The sequence below is a fragment of the Dipodomys merriami genome, unplaced genomic scaffold (genome assembly GCF_024711535.1).
Source record: "Dipodomys merriami isolate MVZ:Mamm:240054 unplaced genomic scaffold, mDipMer1.0.p SCAF_9, whole genome shotgun sequence".
NCBI lineage: Eukaryota > Metazoa > Chordata > Mammalia > Rodentia > Heteromyidae > Dipodomys > Dipodomys merriami.
This window is the reverse complement of record NW_027206512.1, coordinates 51026292-51050196: the sequence shown is the minus strand read 5'-3', so window position 1 is coordinate 51050196 and position 23905 is coordinate 51026292. Positions and strand designations below refer to the sequence as shown.

The 23905-nt window shown below is 34.3% G+C and overlaps 1 protein-coding gene across 3 annotated transcripts in view; it reads left to right on the top strand.

Annotated features, from left to right (window-relative positions):
• The window catches only part of Stim2 (stromal interaction molecule 2), a 110713-nt gene that overhangs the window by 62512 nt on the left and 24296 nt on the right, over positions 1–23905 (top strand). For all 3 annotated transcript variants that reach the window (XM_070012926.1, XM_070012925.1, XM_070012927.1), the window contains exons 4-7: positions 14764–14875; positions 18260–18375; positions 20153–20330; positions 20750–20927. In XM_070012926.1, the coding sequence (XP_069869027.1) occupies positions 14764–14875; positions 18260–18375; positions 20153–20330; positions 20750–20927 (584 nt within the window). The remainder of the gene's footprint in view (positions 1–14763; positions 14876–18259; positions 18376–20152; positions 20331–20749; positions 20928–23905) is intronic.

Below are 23905 nucleotides of genomic sequence, written 5' to 3'. Positions count from 1 at the left end.
TTGCTGATGGTGGAAGTGGAGGTAATATGCTGTAAAAAACGTGAACTTTGTAACTGTGTAATTTAAAATGCTTGTTCTTTTCTTTGTAAATGCTATATACTGACATTCACTCAAAATGTACTTCTTGTATCTTGTATTATGTAAATGAGATGTGTGAAATGTGTATCTTCTAGTAGATCTGGTGTAATTGCTGAGATATCTGATAGCATTTAGTAAATGTTAATTCCTCTTTGTAATAATATTTTATAAACTAAAGTCAAATGTTTGAACTATTTTTGATTGTGTCTCGTCTTATTGTGTTTTGATTATGAAATGAATATATTAGGTTATATGTGTGCTAGCACACCATGCAAAAGATGGTGATAGTGTACCAAGATCTTTTTGGAATGTTGTCAAGTAATAACAAGTAAAATCAAGTTATATAGAAATTGATTTTGACTGGGCTGGGAAGGTGGCTCAGTGGTAGTGTGTTTGCCTTGCATGCATGAGGCCCTGGGTTCGATTCCTAGCACCACATGAGCAGGAAAAGCTGGAAGTGGCGCTGTGGCTCAGGTGGTAGTGTACTAGCCTTGAGCTTAAGAGCTGAGGGACAGCGCCCAGGCCAAGATCAGGCCCCATGACTGGCAAAAAAAAAAAATGATTCTGACCATAAATAGAAAAATTTCAATAATGATTTGAATGTATTTGCGTGTGTGCGTGCGTGCGTGCGTGCGTGTGTGTGCGTGTGTGTGTGTGTGTGTGTGTGTGTGTGTGTGTGTAGAGAATGTTTGGTCATGCTGCACATCGTACCAGTCAAATGAAAATGAAAGCCATTTAACAAACTAGTGTTAGGTTAGGATAGATTTAGATTAACTATAAATTGAGAATTACTGGATTTAGTGGAATAGTAAGATCAGTAATGTAGAAGAATGTTAATAGAAAATTCTCCGTTTGGGCTGGGAAGGTGGCTCAGTGGTAGAGCGCTTGCCTTGCATGCTCGAGGCCCTGGGTTCGATTCCTCAGCACCACATAAGCAAAAAGAAAAAAGCCGGAAGAGTCGCTGTGGCTCATAGTGGTAGAGCGCTAGCCTTGAGCTGAAGAGCTGAGGGACAGCGCCCAGGCCCAGAGTTCAGGCCCCACGACCGGACCCCCCCCCCCAAAAAAAAAAAAAAAGAAAATTCTCGGTTATATACAAGATGTAATGACTATAATAGATTAAAAAGCCAATTAAATAATGTACTGTTTTTAAAATGAAAGCTCACTGAGATAGTTACAGAACCTGTGCTGTTCATGAAGTAATGTTTCTGTCCTGTTCAATATGGGTCTTATTTACCTAAAGCTGCTATGTAATTTTGGACCTTACAATTGATTCAATAGATGTTTGAAAATTTATGAAAGTTTTGTTTTTTCCCTCTAAAGAATAAAAAATTTAAAGGAACTGAAATTAAGTGAAGAGCTATGTAGGTACTTAATAATAGTCACTTTCAAGTATATACAGCCTGGCCAGAAGAAGGAAAATAAGTTAACATAAATAATAAAAAATAAATTAACTTAAAAAATAAAATTGACTTTTTGTTTTTTCATGTACATAGTTAAAAAGTAAAAGAGTAATTCAAGAAAGTTTGATTACCTACTTACCTACGTGGGAGTCTTGTAAGAGTTTAAGAGAATGGATAGATTTATTATAAGAAGGCTTCATTTCGGAGACTACTGCCTCAGTGAGATGATGAAAGATAGGGAATTTTCTTAGAAGTAAGAAAGGGGTATATATGTTAGCATGTTAATATCAATAAATGAATAAGATTGAATACTTAAGTGCTAAATCTTTGAAAATACAATTTATAGACAAGAAATATATCTTTTTAAGGAATATGAGATAAATTACTGTTTGAACATTTATCTTTTAACTCAGTTAAAGTCACAAACATACTCTAACCTTCATGAGGCAAATTGTCATTATCGTGGTCTATAAAGTTAGTGAGTTCTATGAGCTTTGACAGTACAGCTATTTATTCCACATCAGGTGGTATGTACATTTCTTTCCTTTTGCTTAGTGTTAGCTGTCTCTTGAGTTGCTTAGTTCGTTTCCATCAATGTCCAGTGCAGCTGATGGACCCCTCTGTTGTATGTTTTCCTGTTTCCTTCTGATTCTGTGTCCTCCTCCTAGTTTCTCTCAGATGTGTGCATATATATATACCATATATGTGGTCAGCAGCATGGGGTCATTTAGTAATGATATGACAAGATGAATGGAGGTCCTTTGTTTCTTGAATCCTGTTTACTTTGTTGTACTCCTTACATTTTGTATTTAACATCCACATATCAGGGAGACCATGTGTTGTTTGTCTCTTTGCTCTTGGCTTAAATCACTCAAAATGATTTTTTCTAGTTCCATCCATTTCCCATGCGAATGCCATTATTTTGTCCTTTCTAATGGCTGCATAATATTCCATTGTATATAGGTACCACAACTTTTTGACCCATTCTTCTGTAGTGGAGCATCTGGGTTGTTTCTATATGTTGAACATTTATCTTTTGCTACTACCATGTAATATTTAACCTTTCTGGTTTTAATTCTGTCATCTGTTATGTGGGGATGAAGTTATTTACTCCTTAACGATATTGAAAATGAAAGGAATTAAGTGTATGTATAGCATATGTAAAATGCTTTGCCTACAGCAAATGCTCAGTGAATATGTTATTACTGTTTTGGCAAGACAAATGTGACAATGACAGGATCACTGGACATAGATTGGAGTCTCACATAATATGCTACTTGTGTATCAGGGCTTTATCAGTCTGTAGTAGTTTTTTAGAGAAACTTTCAGGAAGCTTAGCTTGTGTCTGGTTTGGGTAGAAAAGGAGGTTATTATTGTAGAAAGTATAAATTAGCAATCCTTATTGTTTTTGTAGGAAATTTTAGTATATTCAGCATTTTTATTATTATGGCACCAAATGTTAGGAGTTAGAACAAGTTTTTGTTTCAGAAAACCTTGTTAAATATAGAAGATTTATATGGTATAGTAGGAAGATTAGCATTAAGCTTACCATGATGCATGGAAGAATGAAACTTCATACATTTGGAGAAATATTTCAAAGGATGATAAATTAGTTTTGTTTCTTTGTAGAGAATAAATTTAAATTTTTTTCCCCAATTTGATCTTAGAGCCATTAGAGTTGAGGATATTTATTTAACTGGTTCAAACAGTAAACATTGTTTATTATAAAGTGTTTATTATAAGCAAGGCATTGTCCTAGGCTCTGAAGACAAACAGATAAAGAATTTGTCTTTTGTCTTTCACCTGTATATAGCCTGTTGGTGGAGAAAGGGTGATTCATAAGTAATTAAGGGATCTGCTAGGATCTGTAAATGAGATTATACAAAAGGTATCATGGGATAATAGGAGAAACACATCTATCTGTCTATAGAGGTTAAGTAAGGTGAGTAGAATTGCATTGTGGGACATTAACCTTTCATTTCTTGTCACCCTTTCACTGGGAACATGCTGCTAGATTAATAGCTCTGAAGGTATTTTTAAATTAAAATGGCACATTAAAAAACCCCTCAAGCTCTTTAATACAAGTGTGCTGTTTTTAGTAAATTAGATTTTAATACTTTTCATCTTTCATATAATTCTTTCAGGTAGAACTCTTGTTGGCAGTGTTATTTTATTGGTTTCACAGAAAGCAGTAAAAACCAAGGGAAGACCTATCCTTGAGGTAGAGTCAAGTTTCAGAATGACAAATGTCAGTGTTTTTACTACTAACAAAAGGACTTCTGTAGTCAGACTCTCTGTGTAAAGAACAGGTCACATAGTATGTTGCTCATTCACTCTATCAACTAACATTTAACAAAGGCAAATGGGAGTTTTTGCTAGACAAATAGCAAACTATTTTGTCGTAAGTTTTCAAATTAGTCCAATACCGTTACGTATCACTCAGAATTGACTTTGTAACTCATATAAAGATGTGTATTCTTATTACTTGATTAACAAAGAGCTCTATAACATCAGAATGAGTAAAAGCGCTTACAATAAGTTTCTGATCCTTCTTTGGTTTTTTCGTTCTTTTGTTCTTTCGTTCTTTTCTATTTTTTGAGGCAGGAGACAGGATCTTGTTATGTAGCTCAGACTGTTCTTGAATTGACAGTACTTCTGCCCCAGCCTTCTGAGTGTTGGAATTACCACTACACCCAGCTCTGCCTCTATTTCTTGGTTATGATCCTATGCTAGCATTTTAGTGTCTTTGTTCCTTTCACTTGGTATCTTACTAGGCCTATTTTGATTTTGTTTTCTTATTTTCTATTTCTCTTGACATTCTTTTTCTTTTACTGTAGGACAATTATATTTTGTAGACTTGGGTTATTGGATATATTTACTTGCCAAGTTTCAGAAGACCTATTAATTTGTAGAAGATACTTAACTTTCAAACAACTGTATTTAATAGTCATGTTGGTTTTATTCTGTAATACAGAGTCTACCTCTCAGAAGAAGATACAGAGATCAAATATCTGTTGACCATTTCTATTTTGTAGGAACATATAAAGCAAATATGCTTTCAACCTCATTTTCTCATATGACAAGTTATTCAGTATATAATTCATAATATGAAGGTATCTTATTAAGGAAGTACTACTTTAGATTGATTGTGAATTTGCCCTAGGTTTTCTGTATACCTGAATTATTCTACATTTCTTCTCAGCTGTGTTCACAGACAAGGGACGCATACCTCCGTTGGAGTGTTGTAACAGAACCTTCTGTAGAAGGTAAAATGAGGACTGTCCACATTTCACTGTTTGTGAAGGACTGTGTAGAATACAGTAGGCTTTTCTGAGCATAACATTATTCTTTTCTTTTTTTCCATCCCTTTTGTAGCAGTTGGGAATGAGTGGTATATGAATGTATGCTAAGTTTTGCTTTATGAGTCCTTGGGACTTTGCTTTGAGAAAGGGGGTGGTAGGATGGACTCTGGATAAACTATTGAATGAATGTTTTATTCCCATTGTCTTTGAATAAAGCATTTACTTGCCTTTTTCTTTGATAATGACATTCTATTATTTCAAATGGCCAGTTCAAAAAAGGTTTTTCTTTGCTTATATTTTAAATTGTAGATAAAACTCCATTTAGGAATTTAGGGGAAATAGTGACACCATTCATCTGTGTGGTAGTAGGGTTTGAACTCAAGACTTCATACATGAAACTTGGTTGCTTGTCTGATAGTCTACCACTTGAGTCTTGTCTTCAGCCCTATTTTATGCCATTTTTTCCCCTTGATTTCAACAAGGAACTTTTCTTCCCACACTGGCAACTGTGATCCTCTGAATCTCAGCCTCCTGAGTAGCTAGAATTACAAATACGAGCTACTGGCACCAAGTTGCCATCATTCATCTTTTAAAAAGATTGCCATGGTTACTCTGTGGTGATATAGTTTAGGCACCAAGAACAGAAGTAGACCTGTTGAGGGTCTTCTAGTAAAGTGGGCAGAGGTGATGGTGATGCCATAGGAAGAAGTAGCAAGAAGGTCTGATTTGTGTTACATTTTGAAGAAATGGCTGGAGGAATTTGCTGTGGTGCTGAATCAGAATATTGCTAGGGAGGGAGGTTAAAGATTGATTCCTTCATTTTGTGTTATCTGTACATTTAGAATTGGAGGGTATACAAATTGATTAGGACAAAAAATGAGCAGCATCCAGAAGGGTTTTAATGATGACATTTTTTAAAAAGATGAAAATCCTGAGGGGTTTTTAAAATTATTTATTTATTTATTTATTTTATTTTGGTGCTAGTCCTGGGACTTAAACTCAGGGCCTGGGCGCTGTCCCTGAGATTCTTTTTTCTCTAGTCAGTCTATCTCTTTATCATTTGAGCCACAGTACCATTTCTGGCTCTTTAGAGATTAATTGGAGATCAGAGTCTTAGACTTCCCTGCCTGGAGTGGTTTTTGAATCGGGATCCTCAGATCTCAGTCTCCTGGGGAGCTGGGATCACAGGTGTGAGTCACTGGCTCCTAGCTTTGACTGGAATTTTGATGATACTAAGTTGGAGAGTGAGGGGTATCAGGCCAAGAAGTAAACAAGGATGCAGGAAGAGGACTATGAGGATCTGACCAATGCAGTACTAAGGAGAATCTTGAAGACAAAGCTTCATGAAGAAAATGTTTTAAGAAAAACTGCACAGTAGTGTCAGATGTTGTAGAAAGAAGATCAAGTGAGATGACAGCAAAATCTTATGAGTGGGTCAACAAAGTAGAAGCTAAGCCTGTTGGTGGTCTCTTTCTATTGCTGTGTTTGTTTTTTGTGTATGTGTGTGTGAGTATGCATTACCAGGGTTTGAAATCAGGCTTACAGTTTGCTATATATGTGTGAGTGTATGAGCCCCTTTTATATTCTGGTTTGAGCTAGGATCTTTTGTGTGTGTGCGTGCGTGCGTGCGTGCGTGCGTGTGTGTGTGTTTGCCCAGGCTGGTCTGGAACAATGATCTTGTTTTTAGCCTCTTGAGTAGATCGGATGACAGATGTGGCTACTACCCTGCATAGCTGTTGATTAAGTTGGGGCCTTGTAGACTTTGTTCACATTGGCCTTGAATAGTTAGTTACCTGCTGAATCTCTTATCTCCCAAGTAGCTAGGATTATAGGCGTGAGCCCCTGAATTTTAGTGAAGCTGTTGGTGGTCTTGATAAAAGCATTTTTATTGAAGTAGTGAAGTGAAATTCTGATTGGAGTGAGTAGGTAAGTGAAGAAGTAATTAAAGATAGTAAATATTGTCGACTTCGAAAAGGAGGAAAAAGAAATGGGGCTTTGGTGCCTCAAAGTGAAAATGATGTAAAGAAAGTTATTTTACATTTTAAAAGATGGGAGATTTTATAGTGTTTATATATTAATGGAATAAGTGAATTAAGAAATAATTTATAAAGGAGACCATACTATCTTAATTTAAAAGCTATCCCTGCCCAGAAGTTATGGGACAAAGTGGGAACAAATGCATCAGTGATATTCATTAGACACACTATGTTGTAAATGAACTATACAACTTGTAGGGGAGTGGGAGTGGGAGGGAAAAAACTGAGAAAACGAGGAAAGCGAAAAAACCTAGAGAAAATGAGGGAAAAGATGACACTATTCAAAAGATAATGTACTATTACCTGACATGTAATTGTAGCCTTTTGTACATCATCTTTACAGTAAAAATAAATTAAAAACTAAAAGTTATCCCTATTTTATTATAAAGTACAAACAAACACTGAAAGACCTACTCTACTCTGAGCCTATCTTTCTCTATGTGGTTGTTGACCATTGAATGCTTACCTTTTCCGGGATCATGGCCAAAAAGGAATGAGAAATCTAACTTGACTGCTGTAGTTAGAAAATGGTGAACAAATAACTGGCTTAGGTCATGGGGTCAAAGCTAGACCTATCACTGAGCTCAGGATGGGCCCTGTAGTCCCTTCTTCCCTGTCTCCTTCCTCCAGGTGATTAGGAAGTTTGTATCTGAAGTCAGACAAGAGCTATGTAATAGCCAGTCAGCTACTGCAGATTGAGCAGGAGAATCTGGAGTATGAGCACAGGTTAATTTTGACCCAGGGATGGGTGGGAGGGTGAGGGTCAAGCAGCATGGGTTTTATATAAAATATAGCTATTCTTTCAGGATAAACTGAAAGGTAATTGACATTTGGAGTTCAGACTTTTAGATGATGAATGGATTTTCTCATAGCTCTCTTCCTCTTCCTCCTTCTCTCCTTCCCAACTCACCCGCCCCTTGCTTAGGAGTCAGACACTTTACTGCTGAGCCATGCCTCCAGTTTTGTTTTTTGCTCATCATTTTTGAGATAGGTTCTTGTTTCCTACCAGGCCTATAATCCATTTATTTTAGGATTTCCATTATAGCTGTGATAACAAGCACTTGGAAGAATGAATAACTAGAGATTTAGCCACTCTGTTCCTAATGTGAAAATTTTCTTCATGACTCCCATAATGAGATGTTTAGGAAACATTTAGTTCCCTTAAAACTACTAAGTCTTCTGTTTTGGTTTGAAACATGAAGAAAACCAGTTCCTTGAACTTTTGTAGTTATATATTGATTCTGTTACTATACTTATTATGTTAGTAATTTATATTTGTAGAGCACATTATAAAGAGTCATTTTCACAGTTTATCATTTAATCCTCAGAACAATCATAATTCTCTGGTTTTTGTTTTTAAGATCTGTTTTTGTTACCTCTCTTTCTGCATGGGACTAGGTACTGATAATACACTTAATTTAAATCAGAGTAAAATTGCAGTTTATAGTAGTGATCCTTGAACTACTGTTGTAACCAAGGCACCCTGGTAATTTTTAAGTTCAGAATATTCAGAGATTTGCCAACATTTGTCTTGAATGACACAAGACAAAGAATTCATGAGCAGAAGTGCTAATATAGATTCCTAGCATCTGAACTTCCAAAGTTCATGATGTGGCTTTATGTATCCAAATATAGCTTGTTGCAGGAATGTAGTCCATGTTGCAGAGACATGCCCTGCTGACCGATATGCAAAGGAGGAGTTCACATTCTGGCACTGTTCTAAAGATAACCCTTTCTTGACTATGCTGAGCAGCTGGTCATTAGAGGTGGCACCACAGAGACTATGAAACCAGCGGAGAAGGCCCGAAGCTTCTTCACCTTTTACACAGAAAAACTTATTGTCTTCTTTCATGTCTGTATTACGTTTCATTAAAATTTTGTTATTGAAACCCTGCCAATATTGTACCCTAAATTAATTGAATTTTCCTCCAAGAAGTTATGTTTGTTATTGTAAAGGCTTTTGTAACTTGAAACTCTGAAACTGTGGTGCATGCTAGTGTGTTTGTGTGTGTGTGTGTGTGTGTGTGTGTGTGTGTTTGTGTGTAATTTTGAAGTATAGTAATTTATATAAAGATACCAATATTTCTAATGTTTCTCAAACTGCTAAGTTTTTAGATTATATTGTTGAAGCTTCAAAATAATTTCTTTCCTTAGATATAGTGATGTTTATTCTTCATTTCTTCTTCCTAGTGTCTTATCCAGTCTTATGGTATTTATGAAAATGCTTTCATGTTTTAATAAAAAATAGTGAATTTAGTTATACTATATTGACTCTACATTCTCTCTTCTGACATTAGAGGTTGATTTCACTAACAAAAAACTCATGCTAATTGCATCCTTAACATTAAGAAAATACAAATATTGTATTTGTATTATATATAATAAATTTAGGTTATAATAATTAACTGGCAGGAAAGCTATTTAAAAATTAAATGTGGAATAATATGATGTTTGTGTCTCATACTCAAACTCTGCCACAACTGATGGTGAATTTGTTTGAGATTTTTGTCAGCATGTAGAGATTTTTGTCATATTCCTCCCCCTCTTCCTGGGGAAGAATTGGGTCTTTGAAGTCCGAAGTAGTTATAAATCCCATTTCTACTTGTAAATATGCACTGGGCATTACTTAAACTCTAATCCCAGCTTCCGGACCCATAAACCAAGGATTACAGTATTAGTTCTGATACCTGCCTTTAATGTTTTTGAGAGAATTTCCTGAAATAATTTCTGGAAAGTTTTTAATCACGGTTAACTGGAATTGTCAAGTGTTCATAAAATGTTCATAAAATATTTTTCTACATGTATAGACATGAATTATAATTGGATATGTTTTTTCCTTTTAGGAAATTTCACAAATATGTTTAAAGATTATAGGGTAGCAAATATTTGCTAACTATAACAGATTAAAATTTGTATGGAGAACATTCTCTAAGCTGCTTTGTATTATTAAGCCTGAGTGCACTGAGTGCATTGGTTTTGAAAATTGCTTTCTATAGATGAAAGAAGCAAGTAAATACATATACTTACTCTTTTAAAGTTTATTTTTTTACATTGATTTGTGTATCAGGTTTGCTAAGCGAGAGAATAGACTAGGAACACCCCCGATTCTCCTCTTACTATACCTGTCAATTATGCAACTATAAATTGGCATCCTCATTGTGGTATAGGTTTCTGTGATGCTGTTGTGGATCCAAGGATTGATCAGTGCTGCTTCAAAATAGGAAGCTCTGAAAATAGTATTTTCATGCAACTGTGGGATAGTTAATAGACACTCAAGTAGAAACAAAACTGTTTCTGTTTTAAGGAAGGAAAAAAATATACGTTCAGCTAATACTTAAATGGTAGCTCTAGACCGGGTGAAGTAATACTTGTCTTATGGAAGCTCACTATAGTAAGAACGTATGTAAGCAGATAGAAAATAAGGAAGCTCATATGACATGTCATTTGGTAGAAACAGTGCTATAGAAATTCTGGGAAGGGATCACTTTCTTCCAGAGCATTTCATCTAGTTATAACCTAGTTGTACAACTGATGTGTCCCTACATGACTCATATCTTTTTTTAAAAGGCTGCTTTATCCGGGTAGTCACAGGATCACCAGTTTCCTTGCCTCTCAACTAATGGCTATATCTATCTATTTCTGTCTCTTCATTTTCATTAGTGACACTCCTTTGTTGTCAAAAAGCTTTTACTTCTTAGGCCAGTTTTCTTCAGTCCAACAAAGTGGCAGGGGCTGACAGTAGAATTGTGGAAGAAAGTGCCATTGTTTGGTACAGAATAAGGAACTTCATTTCTTTTTACAGAAATTGAAAGGGCGAGGGAGGATAAAAAGGAGAATTCTCAGTTTAATTAAATTGATAATTGTTATTAACCATCATAGCTCTGTACTAAAGGTGTGTGGCTTTTTAGTGTAAATGGTAAATGTTAAGTGAAAAAGTACTGCTTCTCACTTCTGAGTGAGAACTCTAGGAACTTATCAATCAGAAGGCAAATTGTTAAGGACAATTACATTATATGTTGTAGATGTTATGGCAGGTATATGTTAAGCCAATCAGAAAGCACAAGAATAATACAGGAAACTTTAATGTGGAAACGTGTTGGTGGAAAACTTCCTACAGGAAGGAGTTCCTTATGCAAGTTGTAAAGAGCAAGGAGGAAAAGAGCCTGGCAAGGAAGGAAGAATGGAAAACCACTCTCAGTTTGAAACTGGCATGGGGCAGAGAGAAATGCAGTCATTTTTATGGCTGCGGATACAAGTGGACCAAAAATGATTAAAACTGCCTGGTCTGTTTGTGAGGACCTAAAGCAGTGTCACTGTGTAGTGGTCAATGATGGAAGAAACAGGTTTGATCTGAAACCAATTTGGCCATCGACAGATCTGTTTGCCTAGTTAAGAATTTTACCTTCATCAACTTTTAGATCAACATAAAAGTAAAAGTGCCATGTTGAAAGTTGTTGAGCTGACTATTGACTATTAAGAAATCTTGTAGTTAGTAAATATTGGGAAGTTATTATTGCTATCCTCAGAGTTCTTAGAGTACCTGTAAGTATTTCCCTAAGTATATTCCACTGGTGTAAGTCAACCAGTTAATTTACAGTGCTTCAAATACCAACTCTCTTGTTATAATGGAATTATTAAAAAACAGAATTTGAATTAATTTTAAAGGTGGTCTAGTTCATTTTCATTATTATTATTATTACTATTATTGGGTAGGAAAAGGAGCCAGAATTAAATAACCTGGTTCTGATGTTATTATGGTGAAAGTGGCTCAGCTGGGACTGAAACAGGTCTCTTTCCACTTTTTTTTTTAAGCTAGCTTTGGAATAAATTGCCCAAATCATTCTGAGACATGAACTTCAAACACTGGCCACAATTTCAAATAAAAACAATAGCTCTTTAAATTGTAAAGTACATGTTTAAAAAAAGCTTTTCCCTCTGTGCCTGCCCTCTGCTGGGTATGCTACAAATTGTCAACACATGTAAAAAACTAATCAGATATGGCAGTGGAAAACCAGGTAATTTCTAAATGAATAACTGCTTTGCCATCAAGAATTTCTTATGTACAGAATGCTTTCTTATGTTTTCTTTTAATCTCTTCACTAAAATGCAAAAATGGATTTTCATAGTACTTGTCATTTAAACAGGTCCTGCCTCTTTTATGCAATAGTACCTAACAATTTGTTGATGTATCTTCTGAGTTCTGTCTACTATGGCTAGAATGGTGAGCAAGAAACTTCTACCTCTTTTTCTGGAATAAATAGATATTGAAAGAATAATCCTAGTAATAATTATAGTTTAATTCTGTGTGTAAAAGTACAGACTGATTTATGGTCATATTAACTATGTTAAGAAAGCTTCCTTCTGATTGCAATTTTAGCTGAGGTGTGGAGTTCAATAACATAAAGTAGGCAGAGATGAGGGAGGGATAGAAGAAAATGATTTCCTCTGAGGAAGCATTATGTATGAGTCTTTTTACATGTGTGGTTAGTTTGCAGCATACCTACCAGAAAGCAGGCACAGAAGGACATGGTATTTCTTTTTTTTTTTTTTTTTTTGGTTGGTCATGGGGCTTGAACTCTGGGCCTGGGCGCTGTCCCTCAGCTCTTCAGCTCAAGGCGAGCGTTCTACCGCTTGAGCTACAGCGCCACTTCCGGTTTTCTGGTGGTTTATTGGAGATAGGAGTCTCACGGTCTCTCCTGCCCGGGCTGACTTTGAACCATGATCCTCAGATCTCAGCCTCCTGAGTAGCTAGGATTACAGGCGTGAGCCACCAGCGCCCGGCAGGACATGGTATTTTTAAAAAAATGTTCTTTACAATGAAGGGAAGGAAGGAGTGAGAGTATTATCTGTTCTAAGAGTTGAAAGACAACTAAAATATGTGGACCAGATGAAGCTAACACAATATGCAAGTCCTGGTCATCAGAAGAGAAGGTGTTCAACAGACCCCACCAGAGACATCAGATAGAAAAAGAAGACTCAAGCTTCCTCCAAGTTCTGTGTTAGAATCTTGCTTTAAATATTAATTTTAAATGAAACATCTTTAGAACACCACAATATTTTGTTTTTTAGGTAGAATAATACTAGGACTTGTACATTTTAAATATGCATTCCTACACACTTGATTTTTCTTCCTTTCTATACTCTCATTGCAAATGAAACATATTTTGATGTGCTGTAGTGTTTAGATCATGGCCTGTTACTGTTGAACAATCAGACACGGAGAGAACCATATCCTGTTTTTTTGGCTGAGCGTTTCGTGTGGGTGTGTGTGGTGCAGCTGTGCTATGGGTTTCTTGGCAGTCAAGATAAGGCAATTCTCAAAGCAGTGCATCTTGGATAGGAAGAAACGTAAGCATACAAAGGCTACTTTGAATGTATTAGATTCAGTGGAAAGCACCCAGGCCTGAGCTCTTGGCTGCTAGCCTCATTTATTTGGTTAAATGGTTAAATACTGCAGCATTAGGCTCATATCCAAGCTCTATGACAGGGACACCTGAAGGGAGGGAACAGTAAGACAAATAGTCAAAGTTTTGGCCCAATATAATATCATCACTTAATTTTAAATTATCATACAGTTTTAATGAGTTTTAAAAATTAACTATTTGTTATTACTTTTTCTCTCTAAAGAACACATAATGAAAAAGGCAGAGGGGAAACCTAGCTTTGTTTGCAAATGTGAATTCACTCTCTGTAGTTAAAAAACAAGTTATTTTCTTAGATTAGTTTATACAGATAGATTTCCAGTTCTTCTTTTCTTTCTTACTTATTTTCTTCATTATGTTATTATCATTTATCTTCTTGTTTGGTCTGTAGGCAATTTTGATTTCCCAAATCCTCAAATTAAATGGAGAGTTAAAAATACAACTCTTCACTTTTTGAACACACTTGGCGAATTCCCATTAGATTAACTCATGATTGTCCTTTCTACTCTATAGGCAAGCAAAGGCATCTGAATTGCTCCCAGTGTTTTAACTACTTGTTTATCTCGTTACTATTATTTAGTATTATTGCTTTCAGAGAAGTATAGTGTTTCGTTTTGTGGCCAGTTTGCCTGCCTTCTAATCCAGTTCTACTACTGACTCTCTTGGTCTCATTGGCTTTATTTTGTCATGGTTTCCATATAAGTACTTCTTTGTATATAAGAGATGTATTTTACAGACTATTCAATTTTCCTTTTTATTGAAATTAAAAAGACTTTAATAACTTAGCCCCTCTTTGATTTTTCCAACTTGCCTGTTAAACACATTTAGTCTATTCATATCTGAAATCTTTCATGCTAGCTTTCTTCTCCAATTAGGATGTTTTTCTTAGACCTTTGGATTGTGGTGCCAAGCAATTTTTAGGTCTCAGTTCAGATGTTAACTCTTCAGTGATGCTTACCTTGACATCTTTTCTTTCTTTCTTTATAGCTAATCATTATCTAAAATTTTCCCCCATCCACTTGCTTCTTTTCTAAGTTGTCCCAACTGCACCTTTGCCAGAGAAACTTAAGTTCTACTTGGACAAATATCCATCTTGTTTGGTGCCAGTGGCCTCAGTGGTTACACTACAACCTGACATTCAGAAGGTTTATCACAGTATTATATGGGTGGATGGTTAGGTGAAGGAATTCACGATTTATAACTGTTAAATTTTCTACAACCAAGGAAGTGATGGGTTATTTTATTCTGTACAAACTTTGTATATAGGTGCTTATTTTAGAACTAGTCATGCTAATATTTGTCATATATATATATATATTTGTTTTAGCTTGTAAGCCTTTACGGATAAAAGGTTTTTCTTTAATTTTTTTTTTTTTTGCTTCTCTGCATAGAGTGCTAAATATTCTTTTTAATACTTTCTGTTGATTAAATTAAATAAAAACTGAATTCAACATCTTTATAGCAAATGCACAGATTTTGAAAACATTGTATTTACAATATACATATTTCTCTTAATATCTTGTAGTTCATAATTGGACCCTTGAAGATACCCTTCAGTGGTTGATAGAATTTGTTGAACTTCCACAATATGAAAAGAATTTTAGAGACAATAATGTCAAAGGAACAACACTTCCCAGGTGAGTCTTTGTTACTTCTGTGGCTAACGGTACAAAGAAAATATTATAAATATATCCATTCTTAAATCTTTTTAAGATGTGTATGACCAAGTTTTATAGAATTTTATTTTACTTTATTTGTAGTGCCGAGCATTTAACCCAGGGCCTTGCATATGTTAGTCAAGTGCTCTACCACTGAACTATATGCTAAGCCTCTCATGTTTTTCTTGTCTAAGTAACCAACTGCTTTAAAACTTTCTTCTCACTGGCAGCTGGTAGCTCACACTTTTAATCCTGGCTACTCTGAAGGCTGTGACCTAAGAATCACAATTCAATAGCCAGCTGTGCATGAAAGTCCTTGAGCCTCTTATCTCCAGTTATCCACCAGAAAACCAGAAGTGGCTCTGTGCTCAAAGTGATAGAGCACTAGCCTTGAGCTCTTTGCTCAGGGATAGTGCTCAGACCTAGAGTTTAAGCTTCAGCCTCCCCTCCCCCCCAAACAAACAAAATAAAACAACAGAAAAAAAATCTCTTGTTCTCAGGGAGAATAATTTTAGAGAGGGTCAAGTATATTATTTATAGACATATTATTTATGTATATTATTTATAGATAAGCATCAAAGGGTCAACCTATGACTACTTAGAATAAGGAAAATTTATTTGATATTGATCATTTTAATAAAGATTCTTATTTGAATGGATTAATATACAGATCTTTCATAATAGGTGTTCCTTTAATGATAACTACTGATAGTGGCTACAAATTTATATTTCAGTTAAAAATTAAATTTTCTAAAAAAATAGTTAACAGTTATTTTAAAATATATATTACATAGAAGGACCTTATCTCATCTAATCTACATGATTAAAATGAGGTATATATTGTCATCAACCATTATAGGCCAAAAAGAAAGGTAAGATACAAGTTAAATATTTTGCCTAAAGTAGCATTTAAACACAAACATATCTACAATCAAAGCCCAAGTTGTTTAATGATTCCTTAAGTATTTGGAGCCAGTTGCTAGTTTCTTAAATTATATATTCAAAAACTTAATTAATTAATATAATAATCTTCAAAGATTTAAATGGAAAATTTCCAATGTCTCTACCAGAACCTATGTTCCATTTTTTACCAAATTGATTCCTTCATCAGAAGAGATTCTTATCTCTTATTTCAGTATATTTACTATATGTGATGAAATAATTGCATTATATACTTTGTAATTAGCTTACATGTCTGGTTGAAATAAACAGCATTTATTACTTTGAGATTTGTATTTTTCACACTAGGTTGGAAGTTGTTATATTTGTTAAGATATATTCTCAGTAAAAAATCTGTATTTTTAATTTGTTTATACATGAGTAGAATTATGTGAAATTATGAGGATTAAAGTTAATTCATCAAATACTAAGTATCTTTTATGTGGATGGTGCAAATAAGTGGTAGAAACAATTTAAATAAAACATAGATTATTATTTTAAATGAAACAAGTTTCTAGGTTAAGTCAGGTTAGAGCATTAAAATGAGATTAGGCTTTTTAAATTTATATATATATATATATATATATATATATTTTACTCTGGATATGAAGAATTCATGCTTTTTAATATTGTCTTTTGGGAAACTAGGTGGATTCATGTTTTGTTTAAAGTTATAACTACATTTTTTTTTGGCTACGTAAGGGTTATTAGAGATACCTGAAATTCTGTTTTAAAATTATAGAGACAACAATCACATACTTATCAATATCAAATTTTTAAAATAATGAATGCATCTATGGAAAAAGGTAGTGAATGTAGACATTTTCAGGTCTTCCCACTAGAGCTTTTTTGAATGGAATGGAAGGAAAGATAGTAAATGTACTTTTGTATGGCAGTGACGATCTAAAGGGCATTAAAAAAAATGGAAAGTAGAGTTATTGCATTCTCAAGTTTTTTAGAAGACCCATTAGAGTTCCTGTAATCTTTCACACTGAGAAGTACACATATCTTTACCTCCCCCTCTTCCTCCTTTCCTCCCTCCCTCTTTCTTTGTTTCTTTTTCTTTTTCTTTTTTCTTTCACTCTCTTTTCTTTCACTTTCTTTTCTTTTTCTCTCTTTCCTTTTCTTCTTTTCTTGTGCTGCCTGGGGCTTAAACTCAGGACCTAGGTATTGTCCCTGAGCTGTTTTGCTCAAGGCTAGCACTCTACTGCTTGAGCCATAGTTCCGTTTCCAGCTTATTTTTGGTAGTTAATTGGAGTCTCATGGATTTTCCTGCCTGGGCCAGCTTCAAGCCACAATCTTCAGATCTGAACCTTCTGAGTAGGATTACATGCTTAAGCCACCAGCCCCTGACCCCATATCTTGTTAAAAAAATATAATGGTTAACTGTAGTATTTGGGATAATGTGTATGTGGATTTGAATTTTTATCTCTGACAAGTTCTGGAGGCAAGTTACTTTGACTTCAGACAAATACCTTCATTGATAAACTAGAGATGTTACATACATTATAAGGTTTTCTTGATTATTAATTAAGCCCTTGTCATTGTTAATTCTGTTAGTATTTATAGGTTTTTATTATAAACTCGTTACTAGCATCATACTTGGTTAAGAACTTTTAGTTGAACACTAGGTTGCTTTGATTTGTAGTCCCAAAGTGATCTTACTACCTTAGCCACCTTTGTCTCCCTATGTACTTTGTTTTTTGCTAATAGAATGTTTCTTATTACTTACTACATAAATCTTTCTATTTACCCACTCCAACCCCAAAAGGGTTTATACTTTCCACTTATATCTTTTCCCTTTTCAAACAGGCTAAATATTAGAATGTAATGATATGTTTTAGATACTTTTAAACAAATGTGGCATGACCTAAATTGAGAAAAATTTAAAGTTAATATAAGTTACACCTGGTTTTGTTTTTTTGAATGAAATGACAGTAAAATATCAATTAATGATTATAAAATACAACTTTATAAATTTCTAAATCATAGTAAGTTATAGTAGAAAGTAACCTTTAAAAGTAACCCATCAAGGGGCTGGGAAGGTAGCTCAGTGGTAGAGTGCTTGCCTTGCATGCATGAAGCCCTGGGTTCGATTCCTCAGCACCACATAAGCAGAAAAACCTGGAGGTGACACTGTGGCTCAAGTAGAGTGCTCGCCTTGAGCTGAAAAGCTGAGGGACAGCGCCTAGGCCCAGAATTCAGGCCCACAACCAATCAAAAAAAAAAAAAAAAAAACCAAAAACAAAAAAAAGTAACCCATCAATATAACAACTAAAATAGTAATATATAGGAATCTTTGAATAGGAAGTTTTTAAAAGTGATCACTAATATGTAAAGTATTTAATGTGGTGTTTAAATATTTAAATTTATGTACTAGAAATACTTTAACTTAACATGTATATGTGTGTTTTAAATGAACAGGATAGCAGTGCATGAGCTTTCATTTATGATTTCTCAGTTGAAAATCAACGACCGGAGTCATAGACAGAAACTTCAGCTCAAGGCTCTGGATGTGGTTTTGTTTGGACCTCTGACACGTTAGTATCTCTTACTAAGAGTATGATGCAGAAACTGTCTCTGTGTAAGGAGAAAGTAAGAGAGATAGTTGACTGTTAGTAATCGTCTGTTAACTGTGGAAGAAATGTAATACTATCTTTTTAAATTTTAAATTATATTGTAAAAGTGTTGTACAGAGGGGTTACAGTTACATATCTAAGGTAATGACTACTTCTTTTGGAATGGTGATACTGTCTTGAAATATAGATTTATAAGATGAAATTTTCTTCCCCTGAAACATTCAATGTGGTTTCTAGAACTAGTTGCTAATCTAAAAAGTTGTTAAGGTATGATAATTTAGAATTTCTAAATTTAAAACCTTGATCTTTGCAATACTTTTACTATTATTGTTATTATGCTTGGATTTTTACTGAAGAGGTAAGAAATGTAGCAATTTAACTGTCCTGATGACAGGAAGTCATCAAGAAAGGGATTTTTTTTTTTAGATATCAAAAACAAAGACCTAGAGGAAGTGTCATGAAGAGTATTCTGGTAGGAGCACAAGGTGAATATAGCTGTTTGGTTACTTTGAAGAGGAACATTTAAGAAAGTGTGATGTCCTATTTGTAAAGAAAATAAATCTTGTATTTCTTTACTTTGGCAGGAATATTTTTCTCTAGAAGGAGGTTTAATTTCACATTTCAGAAATTTTTGGAGGAAAATGTTTGAAGAATATACACTTTATAGGAATTACGGTTTTTGTTTTAGAAGCTAAAAAGGAATAAAAAATAGTACAAGTGTCTTTCACATTTGACAGAGTAGGAAGAAAATATTTATTCTACTTGAATTCTGGAGTTAGGAGATTTTGGGGTTTTTGTGAAACCTTCTGGTGGATGAGCTTCTATAAAGATAGATTCCACGACTTTTTACTAATGGTTGTTTTTTGCCTTGGGCTGAGAGCAGCTGGTGAAACATCTGGAACTCTCCTTTGTGATAATTGGTAGAAATTACAAACTCTAGGAAATGGAACACTGCTAAATATGCCAAGTGGTCTACAGATAGGATCATTTTACTTCCTTTTTCTTTGTCCTGAGTTCCTCACTGAGTCTACCGAGGGATTGTCTTTGATGACATTCTCATTTTTTTTCAAGGGAATGCTTAGTGAAATAGAAGTTGTATCGATATGTACTTTGGTCATGAATATTTATATCCCCTTTATTAATCTGAGAACAAGCAGCTTTCTAATTCAAAGAATATGATGTTTTTAAGTCATTTGAAAAGAATCAAACTGGTCTCAAAGGATGTTGTAGACAAATATTTTAATAAGCCAGTTGAGAAGTTAATGAGGCATTACTTTTTATGTGTTTAGGAATATTTGAATGAATGAGAACCATGATCAGATACCTATGCTAGATTCATAAAAACATGTTGTCAAGTTAGCAGAGATACCTTTAAAAGGAGCCTTTTCTTCTATCTTTTCTACTTTGTGGTACTTACTATGGAGTTTGTGACATGTCCATTTGTTGTTATTCCAAAGTGGTACATCTATTTCAACCAGAGTCAGAGAATAGGGCTCATAGTTGAAGTAGAGCCATGGTGTGTCTTTGTACATTATCTTTGCCCTTCTGAAGATTCAGTATAACAGGTAAGCTAATAAGCATAGGAGTATCTGCAAATAGAAATCTTACAAGAGTAGAATTTGTATGTGGGAAAAATTTTTTTAAATGCTTTTAGATATCTGCTAGTTTTTTAAATGCCTATATATTTAAACTGTGTTATACTAACTAATATAGTAATTATATGTAATTTTCTTTATAGGCCCACCTCATAACTGGATGAAGGATTTTATTCTTACAGTTTCTATTCTAATTGGTGTTGGAGGATGCTGGTTTGCTTATACACAGAATAAAACATCAAAAGAACATGTTGCAAAAATGATGAAAGACTTAGAGAGTCTGCAAACTGCAGAACAAAGTCTTATGGACTTACAAGAGAGGTAAATTATAAACTCTTGTTTATATAGGGAAAGCAGTTTGTAAAAAACATAATGTAAGCATGTATATAAAGACATATAGGTTAATATACAAATAATATATTCTCATTTTGTATTATTAGAAATAAGCAAATCAAAATATAAGTAGGATTATATTTTTAGTTTGATTTAAATAATGATGAATTTCTAAAAAGTCTCTTTGCAGAGAGTATTTTCCTCTTGTCCCTGTTTGTAGCCCAAAGTAACCAAATAACTGTATAGTAGGTTGCCTGATTTTTTTTAATCCAAGTTTAAGATGAATAGAAAATACCGTGAAATGTAATTAAAATATGTATTAAATTGAATGACAATACTTTTTCTTTCATCAAAAGTGGAGTTCTGGAAATTTTTATAAGAAATTTAAATTTTTGTTGTTTCCTAAGGCTTGAAAAAGCACAGGAAGAAAACAGAAATGTTGCTGTAGAAAAGCAAAATCTAGAGCGCAAAATGATGGATGAAATCAATTATGCCAAGGAAGAGGCTTGTCGGCTGAGAGAGCTCAGGGAGGGAGCTGAGTGTGAACTGAGCAGACGGCAGTATGCAGAGCAGGAATTGGAGCAGGTACTTACACTTTGTAAAAAGCATTTGTTAGGATTTTAATTGCTACTCTGAGGAGCTAGGTCATTTTTTGTCTTAACAATCTACAGTTCCATTGTATACTGTTCCTCAGTATAACTGAATAACCGAATCATTAGTTCATATTGTTAACATTGATCAAAGTCCATATATTAAAATAACAGAGTGGCAACTAGATGATAAAGTAATCATCATGTTCATTATTTCGAGAAATCCAATTTCATGTTATTAATTTTCTTTGGTATATTTGAAATGTTTACTTGACATCTGTAACATGTTGAATTTCTGTCACCTAGTAAAGTACATCTAATGTTGAACTTTTCTAAAGGTGAAAGATCTCTTCTTAGGTAGCCATTTATTTGATTCTTTTAAATGGTTTTAGAGCATAATCTGCTAAGCTTCAAAGCTGTCTGAAAAATGTCCTATCTATGATCTGTTTTCTGTTACTAGAAATAGAGTATAGTAAAAATTCAGGCATTGAACAGTCTTTTAAGACAGGTAAGGTTCTGAGAGAGTTTAATTATAAGCCTATATATATATATATATATATATATATATATATATATATATATTCATTTTCTACTCCTGCTATAAAAATTATAATAACCTTGATGTAAATAGACATAGACTGATTTTCTTGAAGTTCTGGAGGATAATCTGGTACATATATTTTTTTGTGTAATATTATTTTCCCTAAAACCAAGATAATTGATGACTAATAGTGCCACTTTTTATTTTTTGTGAATTAAGTAGGTTTTTTGTTTTGTTTTGTTTTTGTCGGTCATTGGTCTTGAACTCTGGGCCAGGGCGCTGTCCTTCAGCTCTTGAACACAAGGCTAGGGCTCTACCACTTGAGCCACAGTGCCACTTCCAGTTTTCTAGTGCTTAATTGGAGATAAAAGTCTCATGGACTTTTCTGCCTGGGCTGGCTTTGAATTGCAATCCTCAGATCTCAGCTTCCTGAATAGCTAGGATTACAGGTGTGAGCCACCAGTGCCCAGCTGATTTAAGTAGTTTTTATACCACTTAATTTGTTCTTTAAAAAGTCTCAAAGACTTTAGCCAGGACAAGAACTGATAGTCTCCATTCTACATAAGATGATAAAGCTCAGGAGGAAAGACACTTAATGAAGGTTTCAGAGATAATAAATAATAAAGTTGGAGAAGCCAGGTTTTCAGATTTTTCTTTCTGGTACACAATGTTCCTTATTGCTGTTTATTTTTAACATACTAAATTATTATATATATATGTATATATATAATATATATATATATATATATATATCCCCCCCCCCCCAGTCCTGGGGCTTGAACTCTGGACTTGGGCAGTATCCCTCAGCTCTTCAGCTCAAGGCGAGTGCTCTACCACTTGAGCCACAGTGCCACTTCCAGTTTTCTAGTAGTTTACTGGAGATAAGAGTCTCAGGGACTTTCCTGCTTGGGCTGGCTTTGAACCGTGATCCTCAGATCTCAGCCTCCTGAGTAGCTAGGATTGCAGGTGTGAGCCACTGGCGCCCAGCTTATAATTATATTTTTAAGTAGTAAATCATCATTTGACAAAGTTATTAACTACTCCATTTCACTTTGTCCACTCTCACAAATAACAATGTAATTTCAAAGTAAGGATTGGAACTTGGGTCAAATAATAGATTTATGTTAAATGTGCATGTGTTGAGTTTTTAGGGGGAATAAATTTATGGAAATGTTATTAAGAACAATCTAAAGTCACTAAGAACACATTTAACATAGAAACTATTTACTGAATTCATTTTTCCCATAAGGTTTTCACTGAAGTTATTCTTTATAATCATATTATAGAGATTCTCTGTATACTACCTTAGAAATGAAAATTGTGTAAAAGGTTTAGTTTTAGAATTTTGTGAGAAAAAGAACTTGCTAGTGTACACTTTGTAGTGTTATGTGGAACTGCATTTCACAGAATAAAGGTGGCAAAATTCTCTCTTCCTGAGAGATTAGTAAGGATGGCCACACAGCTTACCCAACTGCCTTGTTAAACCGTTTGGCCCCCCACGCACATTGCAGAGGGACTTGTGCCAGGCAGATGCACAATGACTTAAGCCAGGCAGGCATTGCCTAGAATTTGCTTCTTTCAAGGAAGTCTTATTTTAATGTTTCTCTTAAAATATTATTTATTATATATAATGTATATTTATATACAGGAGATTGTTTCTATTTTCTCATTTTGAATGGTTTGTTTAGTATTGTGATTATTTTAAAAACCTTTGGAGTTTAAAAAGATAGTATACAAGAAAATCTAAAAAAAGAAATGTTTTTCTGCATAATTCTTTCTCCACAGTATCTGACAGCTGTTCTGTTTCTTTATCAGAAGTTTGTGTATAGTCCTCTTCTTAGTTTATTCTGGCACATGATACAGTTTATTTAAATAAGCTGGGTTTGTTCAGGTCAAACATTCCTTTGCACTTTAGTTTAGGAATAGTGTTACCTTAGTTAGCCTTAGCTTCAAAAGCAGTTAACTGCAGTTACTGTGCACTAGAAAGAGGAAGCTCTGTAGTTTACTCATAGCTTTGAAGTTCTTGAATTAAGCATAAAAATTCTATGTTGTCCAAATTCTACCATGTGTCATCATACATCTTTAGATTGCATTCTTGATGGTTTTTAACTTAATTATTCCAAAATGGAACCTCCCCGCTTCCCTTCCTCCTTCCCTCCCCTAAATGCTGGGTGGGCGAGATACATCTTTATGCTGAAGGGTATGTATAGTATAGTTTCTCAAGGAAGAAAACCAAGCAAGATTCTCAATCAGAATCCATTCCTTTGAAATTTGCATGTGATCTACAGATGCTTGCTCTCTACTTGCCAGTATATTCGAAATGGTAAATTAAGTAGAAGAGATAAAGTAGACTAAAATAGGCAAGTATTAAAGAGAAATAACTCCTTTACAGTTGAGTGTTGATGGCTCATGCCTGTAATCATAGCTACACA